We start from the raw sequence: 24472 nt of genomic DNA on the forward strand, positions 1-24472 counted from the left end.
TCCGAGGGTTGATACCATTGGGAGGAGTGGCCAACTGCTCGGCCACTTGTTTGGGCAAAGGGGAAGTTACCTACCAAAGAAGCCGCCACTTGACTGTGGTAGCCTTCTCGGAGGAAATGGTCTGGGTGATGCAGATGTGCGATGGGCTGCCTCAGTTGTATAATGTGGACAATTATGAGAAGCCCATAGAATCGTGTATAATAGATGTGATGATAGCATGAAACAAATATATATCCTGCTCATCGACCCAAGGTGCTCGATGTGCACATAGTTCCATTCGTTTTCGGGGACAATATCATTCATATGACGAACTCGCTGAGAGTTTTGTCACAATACTGTAAACATGTGACTCCAATGACGAGGTACTTCCTAATAATACACGATCGCACGGGCAAAATTTGGGCATTTTACGAACACATGAGATTTGGTAGGCAAGATAATCTCAGAAATGAATCTGAACAAAAAAAAAAAGCAAATGGTATATTTGGTTTATCGAGCCCTCCTTTTTATCAATCGTAATCACAGCCTGCTTGTCATATTTCCGCTCGCCCCGGTGCATACCTAACCTGCAGTTGCTAGAGTAGTTTTCTTGTTATTGCAGAACCCGTATCAAAGCAACTATCCCCGCCGCTACTTGGACGACTTGCCGGCTTTGATGATCTTATCATTTGCCCGGTTAAGCTTCTGGCGCGCGGAGTCGTCAAGAAGCCCGTGCCATTCCCTCAGATAGGCCACATGAGTTGTCTCGCCCTCTCCATACTCGACAGGCGGACCTCTAATCTGCGCCGGCTCGTCTTCGGTATCGAAGATGGCCCAACTGGAAGAGTCGTTGGTGCGGAGGCCGTAGCCTTTGTCCTTGAGCGCCACCACGGTAAAGTTACGAAGTAGGACAACATCCCCGGACTTGACTTTGGGTAGGGAGTCCTTATGCGGCCGGTAGAGAAGTACCTCATTGACAGAATTGGGCCCAACAGACTGGTCGGTGATAGTAAAGGACATTGAGAACTCCCGAGGCCCGCCCTTAACGCGCTGGGGGTCGGTAGGCGTCGTCAAGGCCACAGCCATGACATCGATTGACTTGCCTATATGATATCGCAATACCTTCAAATCTGTATATTCGGGAATAGTGTTGCGGAGATGACGGCGAATCTTCGCCTTGCAGTCAGGGAGAGGATTCAGCTCTTCACCAGACTTGGCGGTGGCCGGGGACGTGGAGGCCGCTTTGCTCTGAGCTCTCGAGCTAGACTTCGAGGGCACATTGAACGATGCCATGGCAAGCTGAACGCTGGCATCGCCCTTGTAATCCGGACTCATTTGAAAGCACATAGATCTAGTATGTGGCCGGGTGCTTTCAGGCGTGCCGTCGCGCTTTCGACTAGCTCTTCGAGATGCAATCGACGCCCTCGCAAGTCTTACGCTGGGGTCTGTGAAGGACTCGTCGCCTACTTCAATTGATGGAGAAAATTGTTCTTTGGACCGCGGTCGGTCGTGCTGCGACGTTGGGGTTCGGCCGGGCTTGGAATGCTCATGCCCAGAGCAAGACTCTGACCGAGATGGAGTGTTGGGCTGAATCGCCTCGCTGGTTTCCTCCTCCTGTTCATTCTCAGCACGAACAGAGTCCACTTCCTGCGCAGTAGTCGGCAATGTCGATGGATCTTGGTCCAAGGGGGAAGTGGCCACTTCTACGGGTTCATCCGTATGAGTGATAATCTGGCTCATTTCCTCATCCTCCCGGTCTTGTTCTTCTCGTAAGGCGGCTTGCAGAGCATCTTCCTCCTCGGGTCCCTCTTCACGCTCTTCATCTTCTCCATCCTCGACCTCTTCCTCGCCTGCTTCTTCTTCCTCGCGCTCGTCGTCCTCTTCCCGCAGTGCGGCTTGCAATGCATCCTCTACACTATCCTCTTGTTCCTCTCCTAGTAATGCAGCTTGCAGTGCGTCTTCCTCTTCTTCCTCTTCTTCTTCCTCATCGCCTTGCTCCCCTCTTAATGCGGCTTGCAGAGTATCGTCATCAACAGTCTCTTGGGAGACGAAGTCGGATAGATTGTCTTCCATTTGCGTATCCATCTCGGCTTGGGATTGAGAGATCTCATCGTAGGCAGCGGCACGGATAGGCTCTTGGTATGGGACTTGGGTTTCGAACACAGGCTCTAACACTTCGATCGAGGCGGACGCTTGCGTTGTCCTGTCAGTCTTGGTAGTAGTTGCAAGGTCGCGAGCTTCGATGGGCTCCTCCGTTTGCTCCACTTCAACGACTTGAGTGGTCACTACGTCCTCGACTTCCATGGCCATAACCTCGTCCGAGTTTTGAGACTCATCAGGCTCTTGCAACTGAGGCCGATCGACAAGTTGCGAGTCCATTGGCGTAGGAAGCTGGTTCTCGGAGGCCCTAGTCTGTGCTGCGGCAAAGTTTTGCTGAGCTGCAGCCTCGAGCTTATCGTCAAGCTGGTTCAGCAAATTCACCTCAGTAGGTGGTGGTGGTAAGGCCGCGCCTGAGGCTCCGGAGGCTGTGTCCCCATCAAACTTGGGCGAAAGCGCATCGCTGTGACCCATTTCGCGCTCATCTTTCGCGGCATGACCGTTCATGCCACCTTGTGAAGACCCTTTTTCCTCTTGAAGATCCGTAGAGGCTACCTCATCAATTGGTTCCATTTGGGCTGTTTCGGCGGCTGGACTGTTTGTATCCTCCACGTTCGTCTTGCCGATATAAGAATCGTGAGTAGCTTCATGATTGGGCTCTAGTTGAGAATCGTCTGGTCGAGACTCGTCCGGCTGAGCGTCTTCAGGCTCCCTATCCGCATCAGACATGGGGACATTGTCATCGACTTGGAGCCTCGTTTTCGGTGCTTTCTGGCCTTCGCCAGCTTGGCCCATGGGGTTGCGGGCCTTTCCGGGTGAGGAAAGGATCACCAGCTTCTCCTGGCCCTCAACCAAGGGGGAATGCTTCTCGGACTTGCTAACAATGTCATCCTGAACATCTTCCATGTGGGCATCCAGTTCCCGGGAGTCACTGATATCCGACTGGGGTTCTCCATCGCCATCATCGTATTCCGACATATCCTCTTCGACTTCGTCCTCGCCGTCATCTTCGGCCTCGGCATCGTCAGATAGTATCTCTTCATCTTCGACATCCTCTACATCACTCTCAGAGCTGTACTGAGGAGAACTGGGAGCAACTTGTGGTACAGCGGGACCCTGGCGTGTGGCGGGCAGGACTGTTCTCGACGGGGGCTGGGGCACTGGTTCCTCGTCATCTTCATCATCCGACGATAACAAGTCGATGACGACCGGCGCAGATTTGGTGCCCGGAGGTGGTTGGCGTTGCCGCAATGGTGCATCTACTTCCATAGCATCCTCCTGCTCTTCGTCGTCGTCGTAATCGTAATCGAGCTCTTCGACGTCCTCTTGGAGCAGGTCGTCGTCCTCATCCCATTCTTCACCGTCGCCATCGTCAAATTCAGGTTCCAAAGGGTGAGGCCTCAGGTCTTCGTCATGACTATCGTCCTCGTCGTCGTTTGGACCAATGTAATTTCTAGTGTCATAGTCCCCGCCTTTCTCGTTGTCATCGTATTCTGGCTCATCGTCATCGGAATACTGTGCGTCCACTTCGTTTCCGTAGTTGTTCCCTTCGACGTCACTCCATTCGGGGTGATTAGATTGCAAAACCTGCTCGCTCTCCAACGAGACAGGCTCTGGCATGTTGGTTTCGGGCTTCATCTCACCAGCATCTTCCTCGGCGTCGCTGTTATCGATCACCAAAGCAGTATCGGGAGATTTGCCATCGGTGCTGACTGATCTCTTCTCAGAGACCGGATGAGTAGAGAACATGTTGTTATTGATGGGAGCCCACGAAGAAGGAGCCGCGTGCTGCGGAGGGTTTGCGGGGACGTCCTCTTGTGGCAGGAATGGGTTGGCAGGAGCCGTAGCCGGCTCGAGATCGGGATAACTGGCTGTCACTGGCGTTGCAAAGGGATTCGAAGGCACCCCATGATTAGAGCCCATGTTTGCAGTGGCTTGCATCTCGAGCGGGGGGTAATGCAAATCATGGTGGTGTTGGTGTTGATGAGAACCCGGTTGCACGACATCGTACTGTGGCGCGTCAGGTTCACCGAAACCGAAACGAACAGCTGATAGATTCGAAGAAAACCCAGAAGCGTATTCGGGAGGGAACGCAGCTGATTGCGTAGGGAGCTGCGCATCAGGGCCAGAGCCGAGGTTTGGATTGACTTCGGAAGCTTGTGGTGCCCAGTGATGCTGAATCTGGCTTCCAGCCACGCCTAGATCCAACTCTATAGCATGGGCGAAGTGTGTTCTTCTTTGCCCCTCATCTATAGAGAGACCGATGTCCGCTCGAGATTCTCTGCTCATAGGAGCGATGCCCCAGTCCCCGGAAGTCATACTTTGGTGGCCTTCATCCAATAATCCATTCATGTTATCTGTTAGAGCATCCGTGCCTTGCAATGGTTGATGCAAGTGCGTGCTCGCTGTGCTGGAACCAAATCCGTGTGGAGGGCCTGGCAGGTCGATCTCCATGGTTTGACATCCTTCGTCGGTCATCTGGGGACGCTGGGGGCGAGGCGACGGACTGGGTCTGCTCGACTTGCTTTCAGGTACCGCTTCCTCTTCCCTGATTTCGAGCTCGTTTTCAGGCTGCGGTTCCGGCTCGGGTTCCAACTCGGGTTCGGGTTCCGGCTCAGGCTCAGACTCAGGCTCTGGGTCTAGCTCTAGCTCGGGTTCGGGCTCCGGACTACGCGCGGGCGACTGGCTGGTATAACGCCATGCAGCACTCCCACGACCAAACTTCGACCTCTTTCGGCCCCTGCCCCTAGCTCCGCCATCCTCTTCAAACATACCGAGGGCGTCCTCGAAGATGTCGAAACCGTCCTCGAACAACGACCCATACGATACTTGTGCTCTCTTGATGAAAGCAGGCGATGCAAACTCGCCATCGGCAAAACGCTTCAGTGATCTATTCTGAGCCGGCGCCAATTTGAAGCTCGCGGGCAGAGGGATTTCCATGTCGGCGGCCGGTCCGACGACTGGGGCCTCGATCGGACCGGGTGGTGTGGGTTGCGGTTGAGGAGCGGCCGGTGGCTGACCAACCTCAAGATCTTTTGTTTCGCCAGAGTCGCCAAGCTTGGCCTGATTCCCCAGACACGAATAAGTAATCACATAAGCTAATAAGGCTTTGGTACAGTGCTTACCTGAAGGCGCAGCTTCTGGGAGAACTTCAGCTGCCACTCATGCCCGGCACCGGAAAGGCGACGGTTTGTCGCGGCAGGCTCCCATTCGACACCATCGAGAGAGATGAGGAGCTCGTCGCCGCTCCCTATACCCGAACTCGACACCGTTTTCGCAACATGGCCAGCAAAATTGACGCGGATTTGGCCGTTCGGACGTCGGAGGCGGAATTCGGACTCTGCCAAGGTGAAGGAGAGGGAGCCGGTTGTTGAGCTGTAGGGCCAGACGATGGTGACGACACCACGCACGGTAGCGGTTTGGCTGGGTAGCTGGGGGTTCAGCTGCGCGATCGGGGTTGGCGCATGGTCGGTGAACGCCATTGTTGCTGTCTTTGCAGCATTACGAGGCAACGGTGTTGGCTCTGTGCTGGGCGAGGCGTTGTTCTATCGGTCGATGCAGAGTGGCAGAAACGGCAGTCCACCAAGGTCGAGAAATTGCTACCTGCACCAGCGCAAAGGTAAGCAAGCGGGTTGGAATTGCGTCAACGGTTGCGACGGGCAATCGATTTGATGTGATGCGATATGACGATGGCTCGGAGCTCCAACTACATGATGTAGCTAGCTCTCTCTTCCTGCAAGTAGACTAACCTTGGCCGATTGGCAACGGACGGATGCAGCGTGGGAGCTGTCATCGGTCATCAGAAGTTGGCTTGGGCTTGGAATGACGGGAGTGAATGATTCAAGATTAACTTGATCGATGGCCTGCATCCGGGATTTAGGTATCGATAAAGAGCCCCATAGGCCCCAGCCCAAGCAGCCCCAGCGTACCAGCAGCGCTAGCAGCGCTGGAGCCTGGGAGCGCAGTTGGGTTCAGAGGAGCTCAGGCCTGCCACGACCGCCCTAGGAGCCCCACTGATGCGGGGCTGTTTCGGTGACTTCAGCGTGGTCTAGTGGTTCCAGCTAATCCGAAGCCAGCAAACATTAATCCAACAGCATTCGTGCCCGAGACACCGTTGTGTTGGAAGTAATAAAGACATTTCCCGACGGCCAACAGTGTAGGTCACCTACCAACCCCATATCTACCTACCTGGCTTAGGCAGGCCGTTTGGCGCATCTCTTTTCTTTTCTTATTCCAATGCGTACGTAACCATTCCTAGGCTTTTCTTCTAAAGGAGAAATATGATATGCTTCACCACGTCTAGCGAACTCGATGTTTGGGGAACACACATACCAAGGTAGGCTTTATGTATCTCTTTTGCGTCTGGCATCAAATGCCGACAGCCCATTGTCTCTTCAAGAAACATCATCTTGGGACACTCCAGCTGTCTCGTGTATTTGCTACGTGTATTTGCTGTTCGCACATCCATCAACGCAATGCCCATTGCCAGTGGAGTTAAGGATGTATTTGTCTCTGTCGATGGCGTACTATTCCTTTCGTAATCCCAACGCTCGTTGTTGATATAGCACTGTTGACCATCAACAAAAGAGCAGGATATATCAGATGCCGTGATGAGAGCCGAGTCTTATGATCCCAGTGTTGCATCCCTCGCCCGTCCATAGGACCCGATGACTCAAGCGATCAGCATGCCGCATTGTGGGCTCGGTCAGATCCGATGTTCTCCTTGCACAAACCTGGCGTCTGAGCCTAGGAGCTTGCGGTAGAGATTACAAAGCAGCCTACCAGAGGTGGAGAGAGCACGCACCGCGATCAAGAAGGAAGGTAGCATACATATAGCAGTTAACGTTGGTGTTGATCTCGCCCGACCCACGTAGCTTGAAAGTGCCAGATGTGAGATAAGGAGCTTTGGTCTATAGGTCCCGGTCTCGCCCAACCAGGCACCTTGACAACGTCGGCATGTGTTCAAATCCGGCAAAAGTGCCTATCTGGGAAGCGGCGCTTTTGACTTCGGTAATGATTCGCGAGCTCTATGTGATGTTGCATCGCGTTGGATTAACTGGGGTACACACGAAACGAACATTGAATGCGAGTAAGCGAACCAATGATAGCGGTGCTAGATGGATCATCATGCTATAGGTGGACTGAAGCCCAGGAATACTGTTCATGACTCCAAGGTCCCATAGAAGATTGTGCAGAGGAGTGCATTATGTGAGATGGAGCCGGTGCTGGCCACCCGGTTCGTATAAAACGGGGCAACTGCTATCATATCTACAGAGGGGGTATATTTCTCACACCACCTCGGGGCCTGCGACCTGTCTCTCTTCTACCGAATTCGAGGTTCTTGATAGCGAGTATTATATATATCGACATCATTCAAACTCTAAGATGACTGTGCCCGCAACGAACACCGCCGACCTGCTTCGCCAGGCTAGCGCCCACGACTTCGACGGGGACGAGTCCACCCGCTTGGCCACGATCCGGGAGGCGCAGCGGCTGATCAACCGGCTCCAGCACCTTACCGAACGCAGTTGGGAGCTTGCGTTCGAGAATTGGGCCGTCCTTGGGATCGTGCAGACGTTCGTCAACCTAGGCATCTTTGAGCGCTGGCTTGATGCCGGAGGAGATACAGCGTCCCTTGAGACCCTGTGCGGGTTGGCTAAAGCAGCCATCGATCCGAAGCTACTCGGTAAGTATCGCATACATGTTTTGGAACCCCATAACCCCCTTCGCACATTGCCCCTTTGACCTGCCACACAGCAGACCATTGTTTCTTTCCTGTAGTATCATGAGCTAATACCCGTCTCGGCGACAGTGAGACTGTGCCGTCTGCTAGCAGCCAAGGACTTCATCGAAGAGGTTGCCGAGGAACAGTATAAGCCCACTGCATTTAGCTTGGCTTTAGGGGATAGAGGATCACTCCAAGCAGGCTGGATCCAGTGTGGGTAAGTCGAAGCCCCCTATTCTTTGAGTACTTATGTACGCCACGTGTCGAAGACGCTACCCCATATCACTATCCCGTATACAACCAGGATCGAGCTCCACTTCAACCGACTAACATTTCCGTAGCCACGACCATTTCAAGTATGGCGGCTTGGACCATTTTTCTCGATTCCTGCAAGAAACGTCCTACCGCGATCCCGTAGATGGAGGGAACACAGCTTACCGACTTGGGTGCCCCGAGAACCTCGACCTTTGGGCCCGCTGCTCACTCACGCCGGAGCTCCAAACGAGCTTCAGCGAAATGATGGAGTGCTGGACCAGGTAAAAAAACGCACTGGACTGAGTACTTTGATACCAACGTCTTGCTGAGCTGTGAGATCGACCCCTCTGCCCCTATCCTGGTGGATGTGGGGGCAACAGAGGCCACGACATATCCCTCTTCCGGGCGCGGCACCACGCCGCTATCCCCGCGGGATCTCTCGTGCTCCAGGACCGCCCCGAGGCCCTGGCCCTGGCCGGAGTGGACCTAGACAAGATCCGCATCATGCCGCACGACTTCCTGACGCCGCAGCTGGTGCGCAACGCCCGGGCGTACATGTTCCACGCCGTGTTCCACGACTGGTCCGACGAGAAGTCGCTCGTAATCCTGAAACATACGGCTGCGGCCATGAAGCTCGGATACTCGCGCCTCCTGATCGCCGACGTGGTGCTACAGCCCACGGGCGCCAGTGCCTTCCAAGCGGCCATGGATGTCTCCATGATGGGGCTTCTCTCCGCAAAGGAGCGGACACAAGGGATGTGGGAAGAGTTGTTGTCGGGTGCCGGATTTAAGATCTTGAAGATTTGGAAAGACCCTAAACGCTACGAGTCTGTCATCGAGGCCGAACTGGCTGGCCCTGATGGGGGAGCACACAGCCAGTAATTGCGGCAGCCCGCGAAATGAAAAGTGCCAGAGTGGAATTAGATAAAATATAGCGACCTTGGTCTTACATGTTGCCATAACCAACATCGTATATCCTTGTGGATAAGAGAACCAGGCTACCCTAGTTGTTCCATTACAAAGGGAATTTGAGCGCCGGTAACACTAATATCCTTCGACGGATCATACCGCTCAAGGCTGTCCAACGGTCCGTATTTCTCACAGAGGTACAGGATGTCGTTGTATGCACTAATGAGGTATTAGTATTAGGAGATACAATCATCTCATGAAGGTATATATAACTCACATCTGCCTTGACTGGCTACCAGGGTGCCCAGCCGAATCAGTGAGATAGGGGTGAATGGAGTAGATTCGGTTGCGGTCGTCGAACCCCTCTACTGGCTCGGACGGCTCGATGGATCGCTGGTACATCCGCATGTACACCGGCGAGTTGAAGTAGTAAGCCCATGAGCACCTCCAGGTGCCGAACTCCATCTCGTTGTGTGCGTAGGTACATCCCGGGTCGAATACGATGGTCTCGCCTGTTTCCATACCGATGCCCACGTTCCTCTCCCACAGATCACCGTGTACCAGAGCTGGTGTGATTTGACGCCCTTCACTTTGCAATACGCCGAGCAGTCGAGGTATGACGACATCGATGAGCTGGCGGCATGCCGCGTCTAACTCTGGCCACTCGCCATTTGTCTCGTTGTCGTAACCGATCACGTCTTGAAGCTGACTGGTGAACGACTTTGCCCAGCTCGCCTCCCAGGTCACCGTCCGTTCCATGATTCCGATGACTGTGGGGACCGAATAGCCAAAAAGGCCATTGGACGATGTCGAGCTATGCATCTCTGCTATCTTGGCAGCGAAACCTGCTGGCTCTGGCGCTGTCGACAGATCTATGTCGTGGAAGTCACCAATGAAGAAGTACACCGTTACGTCCCCATTGATATACTTGCCCCAGCCTGCTGCCTTTGGGACCAGACCGGGGCACGCAGCGTCAATATCAATGGCTGACTGGAACTCTCCGTTCACTAAAGCTCGCGCTCCCTTCCCAACGATACACTGCGTCGCTGTGAATCGATTCTCTAGTGACCGGATTCATAGGATACACACCTTCAAGAAGTACCGCTTTGGGCTTCCATCTCGTAGTATAGTCGAAACCTTGGCAGTCTTAGTCCAAGCAGAGATACCGCATGATTCGGCGGAGACAACTCGGGTACCCTCGGGCAAGACTGATGCCGGTCAGAAATCAGATATAGTGTGCAGTAGCAGTGACAATACCTTTTGTGACGTTCCTGTGGATGGGAAAGTTGCCCTCGATCCCTTCCTCCCAAGCATCATCCGCCGACATTCTTGTTACCTTGGTAATACGAAGGCTGATGACAAGATAGCGAGTCTCACGTTGTTCTGGATAATATGAACCTCTCTTAATATGGCCTCTAAAGAAGATGAAAAAGGGAGTATCCAGGTAGGTGATTTTACATCTGCGAATTTGTCTCTCAGCCCCTCGCTCTCTTAAGCGCCGAGCAACATTGAGATAAGCACTTGTCTTGAGGGGTCGGGATCCTGCAGTTCGGAAAGTCCGACAGGGGTCGAGAGGGTGTGATCAATCATGTTCATGATAAGAACGCCTTCGCCCCCCAACCCCTTATCACACGCACAGGATCCCATGACATTTTGTTTCATCCTCGCTTCGAAAATTACAGCTTGGCAGTTTTCAACCCGAAGCCTCTGCAATAGCAAGAAAAGATGCGCACGAAATCGGCCATGATCTCTTGCGAGCAAAAGTTTTAAAGTATCGTTAGGCCGGACGATAACGTCCCGACATACCCCTGCCAGTTCTACTCCAGCAAACGCCGCCACCCGTACCGACCAAACCCCTGAAACGTTACCACACACTTCCCGCTATTGGAGTACCCCGCCATTGGCTTTCCACCAGGCAACCTCACGAGCCCAGTCGTGGGCAGCCCTTCAGGTCCAAACGACAGAAGATGGTAGGTTGAACGAAGAGGCCCTTGTTACAGATGAAAAGTTTCACAGCCTGTTACTAATGGCAGTCGGTAGTTTCGCAAATTATCGGCCTTGAGGCAGAAAAAGGGTAACAGGGACAATGAATCCCATGAAGAAAGCCATGCGTTCTCCTCTCCCGTACTTTCAACTTCCACCTCTGCGGGCCGGTTGACCCGGAGGACCAGCGAATCCGAGCCTGGACCGCTTGGACTGAACGTCGTATACACCCCTGAAAATGGACACAAGGCCGACATCGTTTTCATCCATGGCCTTGGCGGGACCAGCCGGTTCACTTGGTCGAAGAATAAGGATCCCGATCTCTTTTGACCGTTGACGTTTTTGCCGCTTGAACCAGATATTTGCCTTGCTCGGATTCTGACTTTTGGGTACAATGCCAACCTTCGAAAGTCCGGACAGGTCTCCACTTCGGTCCTGGACTTCGCTAAAGACCTTCTGTTCGACCTGAAATACGGCAAGGATGAACAGAAGGGAGAGCTAGACATGGGGAGAGCGAGTACTGCTGAACCCTCTACAAATGGCTCAAGAGACTCACAAAGCCATACTTAGGTGCCATTGATCGTTGTGGTCCACAGCATGGGTGGCCTGATTGTAAAAGAGGTATGAATAAGTACTTCGGAAAGAAAGTCCTGCAACGTACTGACATATCACAGGCATATATGCAGGGCCAAAATGATCCTGAGTATGAGTCGATAATCAGAGCAATTTCGCCATCACTTTCATTGCTACGCCCCATCGCGGGACACATCTAGCAGAAACCCTGAATAGGATATTGCAGTCGAGCATGATCACCAATTCGAAGCACTACGTGCTGGAACTGGCAAAGAACTCGCCTACGTTACAGAAGCTCAACGAGCAGTTTCGCCATATCGCACCGAAACTTGACATTATGTCGTTCTACGAGACCGAACCAACCTCGATAGGGATGAAGAATGCCCGGGGGTAAGTATCGACCAGAAAGAACACTTCATTTGGCTGTAGCTGACTGAGCCAGATGGTACTTGAGAAGGACACCTCCGTTCTTGGATATCCCGGGGAGGCTTCGAAAGCTTTGATCGCCGATCACCACGGTGTTTGCAAGTACGACAGCCCAGCTGATCCAAACTACATCACCGTCAGAAATGTCATCAAGTCTCTTGTCAGCAAAATTCTAGCTACGAATAAGAGCAACGTGGGCACTGAGAGGCACGCCAGTATAAGCTCTCGACAAGACACGTATGACTTACAGTCAGCTTTGGCTATACCTGAGATGCCAGAAACCGACTACATCTTCCACCGTGATCTCTGGACGGAGGAGACCTGTGAATGGGTGACCCAAAATGCCAGTTTTGTTGGATGGACTGATTCAACTCAAACCATGACTAGAATTCTATGGCATAAGGGGGGCCCTGCAACCGGAAAGTCAGTCATGTCCTCTTTTATTATCAACACCCTGGTCGAGTCTGGTGCTTTATGCCAGTACTTCTTCATGAGGTTTGGAGACCCAAAGAAAAGAAGCACCAGCGTCTTGTTACGCTCTCTCGTCTACCAGCTATCGCGCGATGTACCGAGATTTTCACGGCAACTTGAAGAGCTAATCGGGGAGGCCATCGATCTCCCGAGCGCTAGCCCCCGGCTTCTTTGGGAGCGTATATTCAAGTCATTGTTATTTAACTTGGAAGGCTCGAAACCCATTTACTGGGTTATCGACGGGCTTGACGAAGCGGACGATCCTCAAGGGGTGATGAGACTCTTATCTGATATTACTTCCATCCGCATTCCCCTTCGGATATTATTTGTGAGCCGCGATACCCCAGCAATCACAGCAGCCTTCCAAAGACTTCACCAAGGCCTGAAGTGCACGCCAATCGACATTCACGTACAGCAAGAATACCTACGTTGTTTCGTACAGTGAGAACTGAATATGCCCGGAAACGACGAGTTTAGACAAAGCATAGCTAGCAGGATTATTGAAGGGGCACAGGGAAACTTTCTTGTGAGTATCCGACAATGAATCATGGTACAGGGATAATGTACTGACGGGTACAGTGGGCGCGACTGGCTATCAACAGGCTGAGTACATGTCACAAGCAGTCTCAAGTTGAAGCGGCACTCCAAGACTTTCCTGTCGGGATGGAGTCCTTATTGACCAGATGGCAACATCAATTGCAACCATCAATTCGCAGGAAGCTCGAGACCTAGCAGAGAAGATCATTGGCTATGTCAGCTGTTCTTTGAGAAAGCTGACCGTTTCAGGCTTGCCACAAGCGCTTGACGAGGACGAGTCTGACGCTTTGGGCCTTCAAAGGTCCATCGCCGAGCTTTGCAGCGGATTCGTGACCATCGATAACGGCGGCGAAGTGTCATTGATCCATCAAACAGCCCGCGAGTATCTCCTGAACGACATATCTCGTCCTTTCCACGTCAACCCCAAGACTGCACATGAGCGATTGTTCTTGAGCTGCATGAAATGCCTGCGAACCAATGGACTACGCGCGAATATAGCCCGGGACCAATTGCCAGACTTTGTCTGTTATGCATCCCTTCACTGGTCGTCTCACCTTTTGCTTGCTCCTATCGAAAGCGAAGTTGTCGCTACCGAGCTCAGCCGCTTCATGACCGGCCAGTCGATATTGACCTGGATACATATTATTTCCAGGTCGAAGCAACTACGCGTGTTAGTGCAGACATCCAAGCATATCTCTAAGTATGTAGCCAAAGTGAAGACACTGCATGGTTCACGAGATATGAAAGCAGATTTCATAATGCAACAAGCATTGCTCGAGAGCTGGGCCGTGGACCTTGTGAAGATAATGGGGAAGTTTGGGTCCAACTTGACGAGAAGACCAGATGCAATCTACAAGGCTATCCCGCCTTTCTGCCCCCGGAACTCGGCCATCTTCCAGCAGTTTGGGAAGGGGGAAACCAGAAGCCTGTCTGTTAAAAGCCATGACGACTGGGATGACTCACTTACGCGGATCTCCCTTGGCTTTGGTGCCTATACATCTTCGATAAGGACCGCGGGAAGTCTCGTTGCAATACTAGCGACACCCGGAAGTGTGTTCATATTCAATTCCGGCACCTTCGAAGAAGTATCTGGAAGCCCTTTCAAGCATGGCGAGCGAGTTTACAGCATGGAGATCCACGCCAGCTCTGCCACGCTTGTCACCTATGGCTACCGAACCACCAAAGTGTGGGATACTTCCTCTGGAGGGTGCAGAATCACTATTCCCAACATTGAATCAAGGCCTCGGCCCCTGACGATGGTTCTAACCAACCACAGCAAAGTACTATTGGTGGGCTTTGATGACCGACACATCAGGTCGCTCAACCTTTCAGGAGCTTCTCCTGGCTGGCAAGTGTATGCGGAATTGGAAGAGCCAGAGCTAGAAGGTCATTTCTTGAACTCTGCAAACTTCATGGCCACGAACGGTGACGGTAGCCTATTCGCTGTGGCCTACAGGGGCCATCCGCTTTCAGCCTGGGAAACAGAGGGCCCTGCCCATCTTGGCCACTGCTGGCGTAAGCGTGACGAGCTGGCCCGCGGTGAATTCATAGACGCGGTTTGGCACCCCATGTCTCCCGAAGTACTCGGAGTTTACATCGAAGGTGTTGTCTTCAAGTGGCTCCCGTACGAAGACGTGGTGGAGGAGATCCAGGTCGGGGCATCCAAACTTGCTATCAGTAGCGACGGAAACATCTTCGTCACCGGTGATGTGCACGGGACAGTCAAGGTGTTCGGCACCTCGGACCTAGGACTCCTGTACCAGCTTGGATCTCAAGACACCGTTCTCGGGTTGGCCTTTAGTCCCGATTCTCGACGGTTCTACGATATTCGAGGTTGTTATGCCTCGGCTTGGGAGCCGAATGTTTTGATCAGGATGACCGAGCAAGCAGACGCGAATCTCGAGACTGCGAGCGACAGTATCAGTCTGGTGCCTGGAGTCGCTCACTTGCTAAGTTGCAAGGACTCCGGTCTCAAGACCTACCATTTTGATCTCCCAGATTTGTCGAGTGAGACACCGACTTCCTGGAAAGACCAGCAACCAAAGGTAGAACGAGTCATGCCTTCTTCTGACTGTCGACACCTCTTGGTCCAACTTCATCTACGTAAACCAATGTCGGAGAGAAACTGCTTTCTCTATTTCCCCCTATCCGCCTTTTCCTGGACGCCGGCAGGAGGCAGCAGCGAAGCACACCCAACCAGACTGGTCCCGCTTTGCTTTCCATCACACATTTCCTCGGACATTGCCCTTGGCCTTTCATTTCTCCCACAGAACAAACTTGTGTACCTGTCGAAAAACTTCGCAATCTCCACTGTTCGAATTGCACCAGGCTCGGACTGGTCTCCCGCCCAGACTACGACTTCTCTTCAGACCCAAAAGGGCACAAAGACTCGTACAAATCCCATGACTGAGCTCTTCGCACTGCCACGTGACTGGATTAGCAGGGGCTTCCTAGGGCTCAGCGTTGTTTGGCTGAAAGGAAAATCGTTCTTATGTCCACGCAATGGTGAGGTCTCGGTGGTCCGAAGCAGTGGCCTAGGTTAAGACGGACGAGTATCAATAGGGGCCATTTGGAAGATTCCGATTTCGTTCCTTGTCATCGTCTCCCAATCGTGTTTCTTGTTCGATCTAGGCTTATCAAAATCCGGCGTTTGTAGATCTCTCTGTTTGTAGAGTACTTGTGGAATGCATATCAATCAGTACCGGGTGGTTGGTCCGTATCGTACGTCCCGGGATGCTGCTGTGCGGGGTTCGGACAGGGGTTGCACCCTCCGGAAGCACCCCTCCCCCATTCGCATGCCATTATTCGGCTTCTCTTTCTCGTCACCCGCGTGATACCAATCCAATTGCTCGTCGTCTGCTTTACTAAACTGACTCGGGTCATGCCTTTGCAAGATATGGAAAACCAGGAGAACCATCCCTACCATGACAGAGAGGAGGTGCATGTCCCTTACAGCGCATTCAGTCATGCGGAGAAATGGTGCATCGTCTCCGTCGTCTCATTCGCGGCGTGGTTCTCTACCGTGAGCAGCTTCATATACTATCCGGCCTTGCATCTATTATCCGAATCATTGTCTGTCTCGGTTGACAAGATCAACCTGACAATCACTTCCTACATGGCGGTTGCTACGATAGCCCCAACGCTAGTAGGGGACGCTGCGGATGTTCTGGGTCGCCGACCTGTCTATATCCTGGTCTTGACCATATACATTGTTAGCAACGCTGCAATAGCTCTAGCAAAAACGTACCCGGCTCTCTTGGGACTACGAGTCTTGCAGGCATTGGCGATATCTGGTACATAGAGTCCACAACCGACTCCTCTAGGACCGAAGAAAGAAATTACTGCTGACCCGATTCTAGGAACATTCTCTGTAGCATACGGCGTGATTACGGACATTGCATCTCCTGCCGAGAGAGGAACCTTCGTTAGCGCCGTCTCTTGCGCGTAAGGCTACAGATTTGCTCCCTATGTATTGCCAGCTAATACTCTGCAAAATCACAATCACACCGAGTGTTGGCCCTATCCTTGGAGGGGCTTTGACGTATGATGCCGGCTGGACGTGGATATTTTGGTTCCTGGCAATAGCATCAAGTACGTGCCTGGCATTGGTGGTATTTCTTCTACCCGAGACATCGCGGAAGATCGTCGGGAATGGGTCGATGCGACCGCCTAAGCATTTGCGGTTGCCGATACCTGCCATGATGCGGCATTGGAAGGAGGATGACTGTGATACAGCCACGGTATGGGGAATACCGAACCCCCTCAAGTCTTTGCGCATCCTCGTGCGCAAGGACAATGCTACCGTAATCCTCGCTTGTGGCATCCTGTACGTCATATACACGTGCGTAAACGCGTCGCTCTCGGTGCTGTTCATCGACATTTACGGGCTGAATCAATGGCAAACCGGTCTGATATACTTGCCGTTTGGCCTAGGCGGGACCGTATCGACCTTCTTCTCTGGTCCGTTGCTAGACAATGCCTATCGCAAGGCGAGGACTCGGCGTGGGCTTCCCACCAATAAAGCTTCTGGCGACGACTTGGACAGTTTCCCCATCGAAACGGCGCGGCTTGGTGTCATCTGGGCGCCCATGATTCTGACGACCGTGTCAGTGGTGGCCTTTGGTTGGGTGTTACAGCTTCGCAAGGTTAGTGTACCGTCAAGCCCTCCCACGCCCCATGTTATCATGCTTATGTACTTGCCTTAGCATATTGCGCTTCCTCTTACCTTGCAATTTGTTGCTGGTTTGAGCATGCAGCTAGACTTCAGTGTGAGTTTAACCATCTGACTGATAAACCAAGCTGCCATGATACTCATCAGTTAACAGGTGTATAACACATTGCTTGCGGACAAGAACCACCGGACACCAGCAGCGGCACAAGCGTCGAGTAACATCGTGAGATGTACACTCGCGGCGATTGTCATTGCTTTTATGGAGGACATGTTCGGTGCTATGGGTATTGGCTGGACCTTTACTTTTCTGGGAGGTATGTGTGTTCTCGCCACAGGCTTGTTGCTGCTTGATTATCTTGTGGGAACTGCATGGCGCCAACAGAGTCTGAAAAGGTCGAGGATGGAGTAAGGCACTGGGATCTCGTATGGCAGGATTTGCTTAGGCAGAGTGAGCAGTGCCGAATACACGAATGAATGTAGTAATGCCGTAATGGCATGGTCTACCTGTGTAATTAGGTAGCTAGGTGGTCAGTGGTAATCAAAAGAATCACAGAAAGTTCGCGGAGAAGCGAATTTGTCTCTATTGTTTTCTACCTGACCGTCATTGCCATTAGAGTAGCTTTGTCTCTTGCAAGAATGAGTGGCGAGTGCGCAGCGAGTCCAGACAAGAGTGAATTACTAGGATTGCAATGGAACCACGGATTATTCCATTCAATCAATCCAATCATTGGCATCATTTCTTTCCGTGGCAAAACACAAGATTGGATCCAGAACATTCACCAAAAGCTCCAAACCTCAAGAATATTTTGTTCATGCTGGAGTTATTTGGTATCTGACCAACACAAGAGGCGTAAAGGCGACAAACTGTTCAAGATGTCCGACCAACATGATCGTCACGACAACGACTCGCCTGTTCGGATCAAGAGCGAGGAAGATGCGCCGGGTGGTCTCCACGATGTGCGTCCAGATAATCGCTTGACTAAGAAAATAGACAAACATGTCACTTCACGCGCAAGCGAGGCCGGACAGCCTCATGAAGGCGACATCAGTAATGTGCTGGAGGAGAGACAGGCTGCGCACCAGGCGAAAATGAATGAGTACCGCGAGACCCACGAGGCAATTATGAACGTCACCAGCAATCAATACGAAAGCGAAACGGAATACATGCAGACTCAGCACGAAGAAATCTTGAGACTCCATGGCGATATCCACCGACTCCAAGGACGCAACCGAGAGCTCGAGGCCCAAAAGGTGACCTTGAAGAGTATGATCTCGGAGATGCGGCGCACTGCCGATGAAACCGTCCAGTTGCTCAAGTCCAACCTCAGCGCATCCGAGGAGTCCGAGGACGCGGCCAGGAAACAGTGCGTCGAGCTCGAGTCTGCATACAGTCTTGCATTGTCGGAGCTAGAAGTTTACAAGCAGTCCAAGCCCAGTTTCGAAGTGGACGATTCCACGGTTGTGGGAAAATGGACACAACTGGACAACGCCATCGTTGAGATCTCGTCCGAGTACTTCCGAGCACATTTGCAGATGAAGAGTTTCTCCCACAACCAGAAGACGCTCTATCACTCCATTTGCGGCAACGCTGGAGACTATATTGAGAACCGGACCTTGGCCCCGTTCTTCTTTCGTGCTGTCATCTGGCACGTCATCATTGAGAACGTCTTCCTGGACAGCTTCAGTATCTACGGCAAGGGTACACAAGAAGTCGCGAAGTGTGTACGAAACAATATGTCCCGTAAGTCTGGTTTCCTCTGTTGGAATACACAAATAGCCGACTAACCTCCAGGTCCACAGCCACGGACGTAGTATACATCAGTTGGCGTGCCGAGACCGCGATCTACCTGGATAGAGGGAGAACCGAGGACCGAGCGAAACAATGCACAGAGAAGATTGTCGGCAACCTAGCAACTAAGCTGCCACAAAAACACCTGACGACGCGAGACCAGGCCATATTCCGTGCACAGCTCGTCGTGATCTCTCAGAGAGCTGCTGGACTTGCAAGCATATTTGCCCAGTCAAAAGCCATCTACAGGATTCTACGTCGTGGACCAGATTCTCCGGCAGTCCGCTTCAACGAAGAGGCGATGGAGATGACCAATCAACTCAGAGAAGGCAATAGTATCGTGGAATTCACCACACGCCCGGGACTGACCAAGGCTGGTGATGCCGAGGGAAAGAACTACGATCAGGCCATTACTCTAGTGAAGGCCGGTGTATGCTGCTGAAAAAAAAAAAAAAAAAAGAGAAAAAAAAGATCGACAACGTGCTATCTTGGCAACGGCATAAACGACGGCATAAGGAGTCAAAGTCGGCAACAGTACGACGTCAGCAACACCATTGAAGGAACCGCTGTTGGTGATAATGTCGCCAGTGTCGATAGGTTAGCTGGGCGTGTACGCGATTAGTACAGCGATTTTTCTGCTGGAGTGGCAGTACCAAATAATGTACTGCTTTGCAGATGTTGTCGACAGGGCGATGCAGATATAGCCCGTTTTTATTCTACGTTGTCAGAGCGTCTTGAGCGCCATATAGGCCTTATAACGTAAAAGATCTGGCCATCAGGATTCCGATCAGGAGGCGCTTGGAACGTCCAAGTAGTTCGATGTCAAGTGCATATCGCTATTATTAAGCAGTACCATCTGGGCTCTGTTGTATCTACGTAGTTACAACTGCATCCGGTATTGGATTTGTGAAAAAAAAGAAGAGAAGAAGTGGTAAATCATTCGCTCGCTCAGTAATCATGACAATCTCCCTAATGTAAGGAAGCTTCAAAGTGGCGTGATCATGAGACTACGTCGGCCTTGGCAAGCAAAGAGTATTCGTCGCCGTCTCTTTCCAGCAGGCAGGGTGTTATCATCAAGCTGACTTTGCCGTCTTTGATAACCTGGCCCGCCTCGTTCATGGTGTTTGCGTTGCACTGAAACCCGTGCGTCAGATTACTCCTGGGCTCGTTGGTCATCAGTGGTATGACTTTGGTCCTAGCGAAAGTCGATCCCATATCTGCTGCCAGCCTGACGATTTCCCGAATTTTGCTGTGCAGCTTCAGTGCATCGCTGCCCGAGGCAAACCGCACCATGACGTCCTGGATCTTGGACGCTACCGTATCGACAACCGACTCATCGATGTCGTGGCTTTTGTGGACCAATCGCGCGGTGTGAACGCGCCAGCCCTGAAACTCGAACTGGCTGATTTTGCCCGTCTTCCACAGGGCGTTCCCCATGTTGTTGAGGTTGTCGCACACCTGCCGTCCCCACACGAGACTGAAGTTGATAAAGAGCTGGTCGCAGATGAGCCGCCAGATCAGGGAGCGGAATAAGTAGCAGGGCATGCGCTCAGTGCTGAGAAAGGTGCGGTAGTGAATCGATAACTTTTCGAGTGTCTTTCCGTCGTCTTCCGATATGCTGTCGAGTGGCTTAACGTCGTTGAAGCGCTCCAAGGAGAGCTGGCGTACTTGGTCGCGCAGCTGGTTCCATTGAACAACGATGTACTGATTAGAAGGTTGGTCGACGGTAAGTTGGGCATTGAGGATCTCGAGCTGAAGCTTCTGCCGAGAAGACTCTTCCTTCAGCTGCTTGTACTTGCGCTCACTATACTCAATCTGAGCGCGCGTCATTTGCACCACGTCGCCGTCGCCGTTGGAGCCCGCATGCACCGGCTTTGGAGGCGTGCCGGTTGCAGTAGACGGCCCCTCTATCGACTGTCGGAGGTGGTTGACCTCGCCGTCCAGCGTCTTAATCTGCCGCAGCTGGCCGACTTCGGCTTCCAGAGCCTTGATTCGTTGGGCAGCATCCTGGCGGGCTTGGTCCCTGTCCTTCTTGACATCCTTGACGATCTTCTCGTACGTCTCCTTGATGCGGGTCGCCTCGCTGTTTTTCGCGAAGTCCTCCAGTTGGCGAATGCGGGCATCCCGCTTGGCGAGGGCGGCCTGGGCGCTGGCCAATTGGGTTGCCATGTCGGTATCCATCTCCAGTGTCACGTGTCACGTGCTGGTCAGATCAGGCACTGCAATGAATGCGGTTGTTTTTGTGTGGAAAAGAAGGGTTGAAATCTGGAGGAGGCTCAGATAAACCGATGAGGGAGGAAAACGATCGTAACCAGATTTTCCGAGGCAGATGAATGCATTGTTGTTGTTGACGACCAACCTAGCTGCCTTTGAAAGAGCCGCTCTTTGTGCTTGCCGAAGCGGGGCCTGGTGCGATGCTGATTTTTAACTTGTTCATCATCGAGAGGGATCTCCTTCACTGGCCAACTTGGAACTCCTCGCTGAGACTGAGGGAGGGGGAAGGAAGGTTCAAATGGTCTCCTAAACGAGAGAGACACGGGCAACAGCTAACGTGGCTTATTGAATTGGGAGAAATCAAAAGAGATCTAGGCGACGACGTTGGATTAAACTTTGGCATCACGTGTTAGCCCAAATGGACCCAATCTTTGCTCACCTTCGCCTGCCTTTGCCTTCACTTTCAATCAAGTGATTCAATCTGGAGGGGCAAACCAACAAGCGTTGGATATTTCACAAAGACGTGTTTCAAACGGTGGCATTTGCATTCCTACCTCGCGTGTGTGCTAGGCAATCTCATTACGTGTTTCCCCCTTTTCATTGTCCTGCGTGCTTGCAGGGTCTTGGGATTGCTTCTGTGAAGTGACTTGGTTCTTTGGACGTACCTCCCTCTATATGTTTCTGGTTCAATAGCTGCCCCGCAAACCCATGCCTCTACTTCACCGCAAATATGACACAATTACATAAACTGTTCGATGACTATTATAAAGAAACCAGATTCTGCATAATTAAGACGTAAGGTGCTTGTCTTTAAAAGACAAAAGGGCTACCAATGGATGCATAACATATAACAAGGCCCCAGGAGTGTAGGTATCCGCTTCAACGGGCTGGCTTGCTTCAAACAGCGAGGCATCAGATGATGATTAAAACTTCCTTTAGTAATTCAGAGCCTGAGAGGCATGTGTAGCAAGAACAAAGAATAAGGTGTCCATCAAAATCAATTACGCCCGCTGAAATGCCCTGGAACATGCAAGAGTATGTACACTAAGTAGGTAGGAAGGCCGTGGTGAGCCCTGATGCTCCTCACACACCCAAGGCAGCAACTTTTCCCCCTTTGCTATCATTCACAGCAAACAATTATTTTCTCTTGCCGCCGGCAAAGGCTCCTTCGAAGCCCGCACGGCCACCCGTCTTCTTCTTGGGACCGGCCTTCTTCTTGCCTGCCTTGCCAAGCATCTTGGACTCCTTTCGCTCCCGGATGTTGGCCTCGCGCTTGTGCTGGCGTTGCTTGATGCTCTTCTGGACACCTTCGGCCCTCTCGGCCCACGCCTTCTCGCTCCTCTTCTTGGTAGTCTCCTTGCGCTTCACGGCCTTCTTCAAGAGCTTCTCGTCATCTCTTATCTTCTCGCCCTCGGCTCGTTTCCGGGCAGTCAACCAGGCCTCCTTCTCCTCAATGTCCTTGCGCTTCTCCTCGTCCATATTCTCCAGGCGTTTCTTTTCGTTTTGGAACTTCAGGAGGGCCGTCTTGGGGTCAGATGGCCCCTTCTTCTTGGCATTGTTGAGAACGTGTTTCAGGTCATGAGATAGCCGAGCCCCATCTTCGAAAGCGACGCGTCCAAAGGCGAAGTTGTTGTCTGCCATGTCGACGGCAGGGCTAAGCATGCTGCCTGGAGAATTGCGGGCTGACGCGAGAGCCTCTTCTCTCTTCAACTCTTCCTCCGCCTTGGCCTTTTGGCGAAGCTCTTGTTTATGCGCCTTTCGCTCCACCTGCTTCTGCCGGCGGGACTCGATGAGCTCTTGGCGTGTGCGGATCGGCTTTCCGTCAGGACCATCTGCTTTTCGGGCTTCCCGAAGAGCTGTTATCCGGGCGGCAAGACGGGCACGCAACGCGGTGGTGTCTGAGGGGATTTTGATGTGCTTCGGTTTCTCGGACGGCGCGACCGTAGAGGAAATGGATGTGTTGGTGCTCGGTGCTTGCTCAGTAGGGTCGGCGGGTGTACCGTTAGGATCAAAGACGGGCGAGGCCGGTGCAGATGGGGAGTCGGAGGTTGAGCCGGATTCTTGGTCTTTATTTTCGGCCGCGAGACCCGATACGTCGACTTTCTGCATATCAGCTGGCTCAGTGGCTGTGGTCTCCTCGTCATCTTGCTCGACAGACTGACTAGGTTGGGTCTCGAGCTTCTCGTCCGGTTTGGGTTGTGTGGCGGATTTCGCCTCTCTCGGACCGAGCTTGACCTTGTTGACGCCGGACTTGACGTTCCTTCTTTCGAAGGCAGCCTCTTCCTCTCGAAGCGCCTTGCGCTCTGCCTTGCGGTCCTTCTTGCCCTGCTTCTTCTCTTCCTTGCGGCGCTCCTTGGCGGAAGCCTCCGTCTCTTCTTCGGTCGTCTTTTGCTTCTTCTTTTGCTTCAAACCTTGGCCGGGCTTTTCGTACTCGACGCCTTCGACGTCGGACCAGTCGTCCTCGGAGACGGCCTCGCCTTGGTCCCGCTTTCGCTTCTTTATGGCCTGCTCGTCCATGATCTCCTTCACGCTCTTGTTGAGTTCACTGTCGGGATCGAGCTTGTTTCGCCTCGCCTCTTTGGCTTCGGCTTTGGTCTGCTTCTTCTTTTGCCCTTGGTCCTGCGAGGAGACGGCACGCATTAGCAACTGGATGATGCTAAATGGCAACAACGTCTGCAGAGCGCAGTCAAGCGGGATAGGGACGGCACGCTATACATACACCAGACTCTTCGCCGTAGTACATCTTGGCCGGGATCAGGGACAACAGGCCATCGAAGGCTTTGGCATGGTCGCGCAGGCGCTCCTATATGTGTGGCTGTGGTTCAGTGCTTATGCTCTTCTCGAAGTTCTGGAGCCGCGGAAAGCAGAACAAGGACAGTGGCGGAGTCGCGGATAAACGAACCTGCAGCGAAGACTCAGCCATGATTGATTGAGCAGAACACAATCTATCCACTATGCAAGTGTCTTTGGCGGGATCGTGGGATTGATCCGGAAGAGAAGGAATGCTGAAGGCTTGGGCCGATATGATGATCTGATCAAATCAAGGCCAACTTTTTTGCCAAAGTTTGTTTGTAGCTTCGCTGATGGATGGAGAAAAACCAGCCAGTAGTTTCCCGCCTTCCATCCTTCGACTGGGCAGGCAGAGCAGAATCGCGAGTTCTGATTGGTTGCATTCCGCTGGTTTTTTCTGGCCCCTCTGAAATTTTCTATTTTCTGCGAAATCTTGGCGCCCATTCTGCCGTCTTTTGGGGACGCCCGTGCGCTTATCGTCCAGGCGGTGAGAACGGATTGATTGGCTTGCCGCCTATCCAGGGACGTGTGCACGCTGATGGGCAATTGATTG

General features: G+C 52.4%; 9 protein-coding genes across 9 annotated transcripts; 5 read left to right on the top strand and 4 right to left on the bottom strand.

Annotated features, from left to right (window-relative positions):
- Window positions 1–630: 630 nt before the first annotated feature.
- On the bottom strand, window positions 631–5558 carry PG986_000879 (uncharacterized protein; the record flags this gene model as incomplete). Its single annotated transcript, XM_066837101.1, has 2 exons — window positions 631–5139; window positions 5202–5558. 2 exons carry the CDS (start codon window positions 5556–5558, stop codon window positions 631–633), a joined length of 4866 nt encoding a protein of 1621 aa, XP_066705994.1.
- Window positions 5559–7461: 1903 nt separating this feature from the next.
- PG986_000880 (uncharacterized protein) lies at window positions 7462–8938 on the top strand (the record flags this gene model as incomplete). The annotated part of the gene is made up of 4 exons (XM_066837102.1): window positions 7462–7762; window positions 7889–8018; window positions 8143–8337; window positions 8437–8938. The coding sequence occupies 4 exons, from the start codon at window positions 7462–7464 to the stop codon at window positions 8936–8938; spliced, it is 1128 nt and encodes a 375-aa protein (XP_066705995.1).
- Window positions 8939–9054: 116 nt separating this feature from the next.
- PG986_000881 (Fructosamine/Ketosamine-3-kinase) lies at window positions 9055–10292 on the bottom strand (the record flags this gene model as incomplete). The annotated part of the gene is made up of 4 exons (XM_066837103.1): window positions 9055–9184; window positions 9243–10003; window positions 10055–10173; window positions 10223–10292. 4 exons carry the CDS (start codon window positions 10290–10292, stop codon window positions 9055–9057), a joined length of 1080 nt encoding a protein of 359 aa, XP_066705996.1.
- A 588-nt stretch (window positions 10293–10880) lies between these two features.
- PG986_000882 (uncharacterized protein) lies at window positions 10881–11278 on the top strand (the record flags this gene model as incomplete). The annotated part of the gene is made up of 2 exons (XM_066837104.1): window positions 10881–10935; window positions 11006–11278. The coding sequence occupies exons 1-2, from the start codon at window positions 10933–10935 to the stop codon at window positions 11276–11278; spliced, it is 276 nt and encodes a 91-aa protein (XP_066705997.1). The 5' UTR covers window positions 10881–10932.
- Window positions 11279–11545: 267 nt separating this feature from the next.
- PG986_000883 (uncharacterized protein) lies at window positions 11546–15498 on the top strand (the record flags this gene model as incomplete). Its single annotated transcript, XM_066837105.1, has 5 exons — window positions 11546–11569; window positions 11623–11651; window positions 11738–11911; window positions 11960–12689; window positions 13135–15498. 5 exons carry the CDS (start codon window positions 11546–11548, stop codon window positions 15496–15498), a joined length of 3321 nt encoding a protein of 1106 aa, XP_066705998.1.
- Window positions 15499–15836: 338 nt separating this feature from the next.
- Window positions 15837–17535, top strand: PG986_000884 (uncharacterized protein; the record flags this gene model as incomplete). Its single annotated transcript, XM_066837106.1, has 5 exons — window positions 15837–16248; window positions 16315–16379; window positions 16435–17100; window positions 17161–17223; window positions 17281–17535. 5 exons carry the CDS (start codon window positions 15837–15839, stop codon window positions 17533–17535), a joined length of 1461 nt encoding a protein of 486 aa, XP_066705999.1.
- Window positions 17536–17999: 464 nt separating this feature from the next.
- On the top strand, window positions 18000–19357 carry PG986_000885 (uncharacterized protein; the record flags this gene model as incomplete). The annotated part of the gene is made up of 2 exons (XM_066837107.1): window positions 18000–18867; window positions 18927–19357. 2 exons carry the CDS (start codon window positions 18000–18002, stop codon window positions 19355–19357), a joined length of 1299 nt encoding a protein of 432 aa, XP_066706000.1.
- Window positions 19358–19914: 557 nt separating this feature from the next.
- On the bottom strand, window positions 19915–21084 carry PG986_000886 (uncharacterized protein; the record flags this gene model as incomplete). Its single annotated transcript, XM_066837108.1, has 1 exon — window positions 19915–21084. One exon carries the CDS (start codon window positions 21082–21084, stop codon window positions 19915–19917), a length of 1170 nt encoding a protein of 389 aa, XP_066706001.1.
- A 1182-nt stretch (window positions 21085–22266) lies between these two features.
- On the bottom strand, window positions 22267–24052 carry PG986_000887 (uncharacterized protein; the record flags this gene model as incomplete). Its single annotated transcript, XM_066837109.1, has 3 exons — window positions 22267–23748; window positions 23849–23932; window positions 24032–24052. The coding sequence occupies 3 exons, from the start codon at window positions 24050–24052 to the stop codon at window positions 22267–22269; spliced, it is 1587 nt and encodes a 528-aa protein (XP_066706002.1).
- Window positions 24053–24472: the final 420 nt, after the last annotated feature.

This window comes from Apiospora aurea, assembly GCF_038362705.1.
Source record: "Apiospora aurea strain CBS 24483 chromosome Unknown utg000001l_segment0_segment0, whole genome shotgun sequence".
Taxonomy (NCBI): Eukaryota; Fungi; Ascomycota; class Sordariomycetes; order Amphisphaeriales; family Apiosporaceae; genus Apiospora; species Apiospora aurea.